The sequence below is a fragment of the Sapajus apella genome, unplaced genomic scaffold (genome assembly GCF_009761245.1).
Source record: "Sapajus apella isolate SASKATOON/1434 unplaced genomic scaffold, GSC_monkey_1.0 scaffold95, whole genome shotgun sequence".
Classification (NCBI taxonomy): Eukaryota; Metazoa; Chordata; class Mammalia; order Primates; family Cebidae; genus Sapajus; species Sapajus apella.
In genome coordinates this window covers 1,192,452-1,199,064 of record NW_022437035.1, presented here as the reverse complement: position 1 = coordinate 1,199,064, position 6,613 = coordinate 1,192,452, and the positions used below count along the sequence as shown (strand labels likewise).

Genomic DNA, 6,613 nt, shown 5'->3' with positions numbered 1-6,613 from the left:
AAGAAAGAAAGAAAGAAAGAAAGAAAGAAAGAAAAGAAAGTGAAAGTGCTTTGTGAACTGCTGAGGGCAGTGCAGGGGTGAGGTTTCCCAGCTCACTAGATAATGGCCAGTATCCTGGGCATCAGCTTCTGCTTTGTGGTGGGGTCTGCAGGTGGGCAGTCCTTGGCCTTCAGAATGATCTCATGGGCCTCCCGGAAGAGGTCCTCCCCCACTGCTGCCTCCACACGATTCCGCCAAGCGGCTAGCTTGGGTCGGCCTTCAAAGACTTGGCAGCCAGCACCTACGGGCTGTGGGGAAAAGGGGACAGAATGGGGATGGATGGTTGTAAGGGCAAAGATGGGCAGCATCTGATTTGGGGACCACAGAAGCTCCAGAAGGGGTTTGCACACACACACATAAGCACAGTCCCGTAGCCAGGTGGGGCAGGCATAAGCAGGACTTCAGCAACTAGCCAGGAACCCCTGCCTAGTGGGCCCACCTGCCCCCAGCACTCACATGCATCAGCTCCGTGATGGCTACCAGGTCAGCTAAGGAGATGTGAGGCCCGGCGAGGAAGGCCTTGTTCTGGAGGAACTCGTCCTCAAGCAACTGCAGGTTCACGTCCAACTCCGCCAGGGTGGCTGCCAGGGTTTGCGGAGACACTGGCTCACCCAGGAAAACAGGGAACATCACCTGGGGATGGGGCAGGCGAAGTGGGGAGTTAGTGGAGTAGGGAGTTAGTTCTGGTTTGCATTTCCGTAAGGATTAGTGATGCTGAGCATCTTTTCTTGTACTTGTGGCCCAAAATGATAATATTCTGAATATATTGTGTTAAGTAAAATATATCGATTTCTTTTTACTTGTTTTGTTTTGTTTTTGTTTTTGTTTTTTTGTGAGACAAAGTTTCGCTCTTGTTACCCAGGCTGGAGTGCAATGGCGCGATCTCGGCTCACCGCAACCTCCGCCTCCCGGGTTCAGGCAATTCTCCTGCCTCAGCCTCCTGAGCAGCTGGGACTACAGGCACGCGCCACCATGCCCAGCTAATTTTTTGTATTTTTAGTAGAGACGGGGTTTCACCATGTTGACCAGGATGGTCTTGATCTCTTGACCTCGTGATCCACCCGCCTCGGCCTCCCAAAGTTTGTTTTGTTTTTGAGACAGTGTTTCACTCTGTCACCCAGGCTGGAGTTAAGTGGCACTACTGCAGCTCACTGCAACCTCTGCCCCCCCAGGGTTCAAGAGATTCTCCTGCCTCAGCCTCCCGAGTAGTGGGATTACAGGCGCACGCCATCACACCCGGCAGATTTTTGTGTTTTTATTAGAGATGGGGTTTCACCATGTTGGCCGGCCCGGTCTCAAACTCCTGACCTCGTAATCCGCCCGCCTAGGCCTCCCTAAGTGTTGGGATTACAGGCGTGAGTCACCATGCCCAGCCCTCCCTCTACTTTTTAAATGTGCCTACTAGAAAATCTAAAATTACATATGTGGCTCACTTTATATTTCTATCGGACAGCACTTGACTAAATGAACTAAATTCCAGAGAGGCGCAAGCCCTTCCCAGACAAGCTACTTTCATGCCAGTTTCATTTCCTGGGGCCCAAGCAGGCAGTGAGAAAGGCTGCCACAGGCACAGGCTTTTCCGACTGAGCAGCAGTCTGGGAACTGGGGGCAGGGCTGAACAGCCGAGAGATCTTACAGGCACCGTAGCAGTTGGTGATTAGATTCCAAAGCCCTGCTGGAGTGAGGCTAGTGACCTGATCTCACATTCAAGATATTTGAAACCAAAGATAAACAGAAACTAACTAAAGCTGCAACCAGTCCACCTCCTGATTAGCTAGAAGAGAACAGCCTCCCATCCTGGCTGCCTGACAAAGGGAAGTGCAAGCCCTTTTTTGCGGATATTTATTATGCAATTTAATCTCTGCTTTTCTTTCATCATAATGTCTGGCACACATGAATAAGTCATGAGGCCAGGCATGGTGGCTCATGCCCGTAATTCCAATACTTTGTGAGGTCGAGGATGGCAGAACACCTGAGGTCAGGAGTTCAAGACCAGCCTGGGCAACATGGTGCAACCCCAACTCTACAAAAAATACAAAAATAAGCCAGGCATGATGGCAGAAGCCTGTAATTCTAGCTACTTGGGAGGCTGAGGTGGGAGAATCTCTTGACGCCAGAAGCTGGAGGTTGCAGTGAGCCAAGATCGAGCCACTGCACTCCAGCCTGGGCGACAGAGAGTCCATCTCAAAAAATTAAAAAATAATAATACATCATGAAATACGCAAAGAAGCAGGCATATGTGACCCATTATCAAGAGGGGGAAAAAAACAGTAGAAATAGACCCATAGGCTGGGCACAGTGGCTCATGCCGGTAATCCCAACACTTTGGGAGGTCAAGGAGGACGAATCACTTGAGGTCAGGAGTTTGAAACCAGCCTGGTGAAGTCCGGTCTCTACTACAAATACAAAAAGTAGCCAGGTGTGCTGGTGAGTGCCTGTAGTACCAGCTACTTGGGAGGCTGAGGCAGGAGAATCGCTTGAGCCCGACAGGTGGAGGTTGAAGTGCACTAGATCGTGCCATTGCACTCAGCCTGGGTGACAGAGGAGACCTGTCTCAAAAAACAAATGAAAATAGACCCACATTTAGAACATTTAGGTGATGAAATTAGTTGACAAAGATTTTTAGTTAACCGTGATAAATATATTAAAGAATTTAGAAAAAAAGATAAAATGGTTGAACAGATGGTGAATTTCAGCAGAGAAGTAGAAATTCTAAGAAACAGCCAAATGGGGCTGGGCTTGGTGGCTCCCGCCTGTAATCCCAGCACTTTGGGAGGCTGAGGTGGGCAGTGCGAGGTTCAGAGATGGAGACCATCCTGGCCCAACATGGTGAAACTCCGTCTCTACTGAAAATACAAAAATTAGCTGGGCATGGTGTAGTGCATGCCTGCAGTCCCAGCTACTCCGGAGGATGAGGCAGGAGAATTGCTTGAACCTGGGAGGTGGAGGTTGCAGTGAGCCGAAATCACGCCACTGCACTCCACCCTGGCGACAGAGCAAGACTTTGTCTCAAAAACAAACAAACAAGAAACAAATGGAATTTCTAAAGGTGAAAAATACATTCTCAAAGAATGTATGGGATGAGCTTAACAGCAATTTGGCACAACAGAGGAAAGAATCTGTGAAGGCAAAGACAGGTCGGTAGAAAAAAATTCAAAACTGAAAAGAAGAAGAAGAGCAGAAGATCAAACACCGCATGTTCTCACTCATAGGCGGGTGTTGAACAATGAGAACACATGGACACAGGGAGGGGAGCACTACACACTGGGATCTGTTGGGGAGAAATAGGGGAGGGACGGTGGGAAGTGGGGAGCTGGGGAGAGATAGCAAGGGGAGAAATGCCAGATGGAGGTGATGGGGAGGAAGGCAGCAAATCACACTGCCACATGTGTACCTATGCAACAATCTTGCATGTTCTTCACATGTACCCCAAAACCTAAAATGCAATAAAATAAATAAATGGAAAAAAAAAAAAGAAGAAGAAGAAAACGGTGCCTGAGCACGTTTGGGGAATGCCCTGACTGCCGCCCCCACGCTCCCAGCCTCACCTTATGCCACAAAGCCCGGAGGCAGCTCCTCCGCAGAGTCGTGTGCTGCCATGCCAGGTACTCATCCACGCGCGCTCGGGCCTGAAGGTCCTGAGGGTACCAGTAGTCAGGGACCTTATATTTGTGTGTCAGGTAGAGCAGGATGGCCACACTGTGGGTGAGGGGAGACATGGGTAAGGAAGGGCACTGTGCTGGGTATTTTATACACAGTCATTTTTTTTTTAGACAGTCTTCCTCTGTCACCCGGGCTGGAGTGCAGTGGTACAGTCTCAGCTCACTGCAGCTTCAGTTTCTGTAGGAGAGCACCATCACACCTGGCTGTTTTTTTTCTTTTTGTAGAGATGGAATCTCACTGTGTTGCCCAGGCTGGTCTTAAACTCCTCCTGGCCTCAAGCTTCAAGCAATCCTCCAGCCTTGGCCTCCCAAAGTGCTGGCATTACAGGCATGAACCACTGTGCCCAGCCCACTTCTTTAAACTTTCTGACAATTTGCCAAAGTGTTAGCCTCATTTTCCAGAGAAGGAACCAGGCTTAGAAAGGCAAAGACTTGCCCTAGGGCACACAGCCTTTAATAGCAGAGCTGAGAATCTTTCTGAGGCTAACACCCAAGCTTTTCCTACCACCAGGCAAAATCTTACAACAGTGTCCTGCCAAATGTTTAGGACAGTTTCTGATCAGAGGACCAGAGAAAGCTTCCTGGAGGAGGTGGCATCAAAGTTGAGCTTTGAAGGAGCTCAGTTCTTTCCATTCTGCATCTGCTTCATCCTCTGGCATTCCATCCAGTCTCTGATGGCCTGGCTGTTCAGAAAGGCTTCCCTGTCCCTTTGTTCTTTCTGTCATTCTGTCTGCCAAGAATCAGCTCCTACCTAAGCCGACTGAGGTAGTGTGGCTCCCTAAAGCACCAACCAGGGAACACTCCTGCAGCTGCAGGATCCTAGAAGAGCAGAACAGACAAGGCCCCCAGCACTGTCCTCCTTCCCTGGGTTTTGAGGGCCGCCATGGTGATGAGATGAGCATGGAGCTGGAAGAACACTGAGGATGTGTCCATTTGGAAACATGGAAAAGCCTTCAGGAACTTGGGGTTTCCCAAGGGTTGGGCATGCCAGCCAAAAGGGCAGAAAACCTCCGTATCTGCCACTGGTTCATGTTCTCTATTAAGCTGGGCTACACCCATGTCCAGGTTAACAACTCCATTGTCTGTAGCTTCTGTTTCTATAGGAATGCACCACCACGCCTGGCTATTTTTTTCTTTTTGTAGAGATGGGATCTCACTGTGTTGCGCAGGCTGGTCTGAAACTCCTGGCCTCAAGGCTCAAGCAATCCTCTGGCCTTGGCCTTTTGCTCCCAGCTGATTGTTGAAGCCACCTTTGAGGGGGGCTGCAGGTCCCTGTGAGCCACAGACCTCCTGAAGGTGAGAGGAGTGACAGGGATATGCAGAGATTGCACATTGCCTCTGACCAGTACCCGGGGTCACAACACTGAGTGACACAAGGACTCAGGACACCTGGGCACCAGGAAGGAAGAATGGCTCTGGCAGAATGTCAGAGGAATTCATCCAAGGCACGTCCATCCTGAGATTTCAGAGATGAGCTCTAAAGCACAAACTCCAGGTTCTCCTTGTTATGGGATGAGTGACTCTGGTGACAAAAGTGGCAGAACCAGAGAAAGGTTGAGATTTCCTGAAGAGGATTCAACTTCTTGGGACCTGGTGTGATGTAAGTCATCCATATCCTGGTGTGATGTAAGTCATGCCTCTCCCATCGGGGAGACCCATCCCGGGAAGCTGCAGCCCACAGACGGAGCCACTGGGCAGCCCAGATGCCACTGAGCCATCGCCACACAAGCTTAGCCAGAGGCCTGCCCCCATGGTGGGCAAAGCTGCCATCCTCCCCTGCCCTGCCCTGCCTCAGGGATACACTCACCAGCAATCAAAGGACTGGTATGGAAGTAAAATAGATGTTTGCTTTTCCAAACATCAGGGTGAACTGGAATGGCAGGCAGGCAGAGGCCTGAGGTCCAGTCCCAACTCTCTGCGGGATGTGGGGCAAAGAGACTCTCTGCCTCTGAAGACTTTAGTTTCCTTGTCTATGAAATAGAGGGTTAGAACAGGATGGTTCCAGCAGGCCTGGCAGCAGCCCCAGGCTCCCAGTTACCTCTCTCTCAAGATGAAGTCCCCGTCCTTCAAGACTGGCACCTTCTTCAGGGGGTTCACCTGGGCAAAGGCATCGCTGAGGTGCTGACCTGGAAGAGTCCAGCATGGTAGGTGGTGGGAGGAGAATGCTGAGCCCTCCATGGCCTGTGCCCCTCCTTGCAATGCTAAGAACCCAGTTTCACAGCTCTTTGTCCCATCAGTCTGCACTCTTGGATGGCAGACTGGAAGGGCCCCTGTGGGAGGAGGAGGCCGCTCTACCAGCTGGTACAAAGTAGACAACACCCCTTGCCAAGTCCGGCAGGCACAGCCTCCCCTCACAGCCTGCTCCTCTGCAACAGAGCTCACCATGCAGGGGGTGGTGCCTGGACCTTTGCACGCACCCTGCCCACGTCCTCTTTCCACTACTGCCAGCTTCATGAACTCACATTCAGAGTGCCCCAAGCTGCAGGGTAGGTCACCTGAGGGGACTCTGACTTACTACCATGTCCCTTCCACCCAGAGAAGTGATCTTTTTCTGATATCTACTTACTTGGAAGCAACTTCTACTGGCCCTGCTGTGTCCCTTGCTTCGCCTTGCCCTGGGCACTGTGGAGCTGTGACTTTAAGCTCTGCCAAAGCTGGGGCAGATTTCTCACCCCACCTGCAGCCCCTGAAAAGTACAGGCCAGTGTCCTCTGGGCACCTGGCCTCTGCTTGTGCTTGTCTGAATGCTTTCTGCCTGAGTTTGTCTGAGTGGTTTTCTGCTGCACATGCTGCCAGAGAGAAGCTTTGTTTGTTTGTTTGTTTGTTTGTTTTGAGACAGAGTTTCACTCTTGTTACCGAGGCTGGAGTGCAATGGCGCGATCTCGGCTCACCGCAACCTCCGCCTCCTGGGTC

The 6,613-nt window shown here is 51.0% G+C and overlaps 1 protein-coding gene across 3 annotated transcripts in view; it reads right to left on the bottom strand.

Annotated features, from left to right (window-relative positions):
• The window catches only part of LOC116535540 (glutathione S-transferase theta-1), a 9,070-nt gene continuing 2,457 nt past the window's right edge, over nt 1-6,613 (bottom strand). The window contains exons 2-5 of one of the 3 annotated variants that reach the window (XM_032256654.1): nt 5,740-5,971; nt 3,588-3,738; nt 496-672; nt 1-287 (exon numbers count right to left, since the gene is read on the bottom strand). In XM_032256654.1, coding sequence (XP_032112545.1) covers nt 96-287; nt 496-672; nt 3,588-3,738; nt 5,740-5,971 — 752 coding nt within the window. In that variant the 3' untranslated portion in view covers nt 1-95. Of the gene's footprint in view, nt 288-495; nt 673-3,587; nt 3,739-5,508; nt 5,717-5,739; nt 5,972-6,613 lie in introns of those variants that run through there. The other 2 variants (XM_032256655.1, XM_032256656.1) reach the window with 2 other exon arrangements.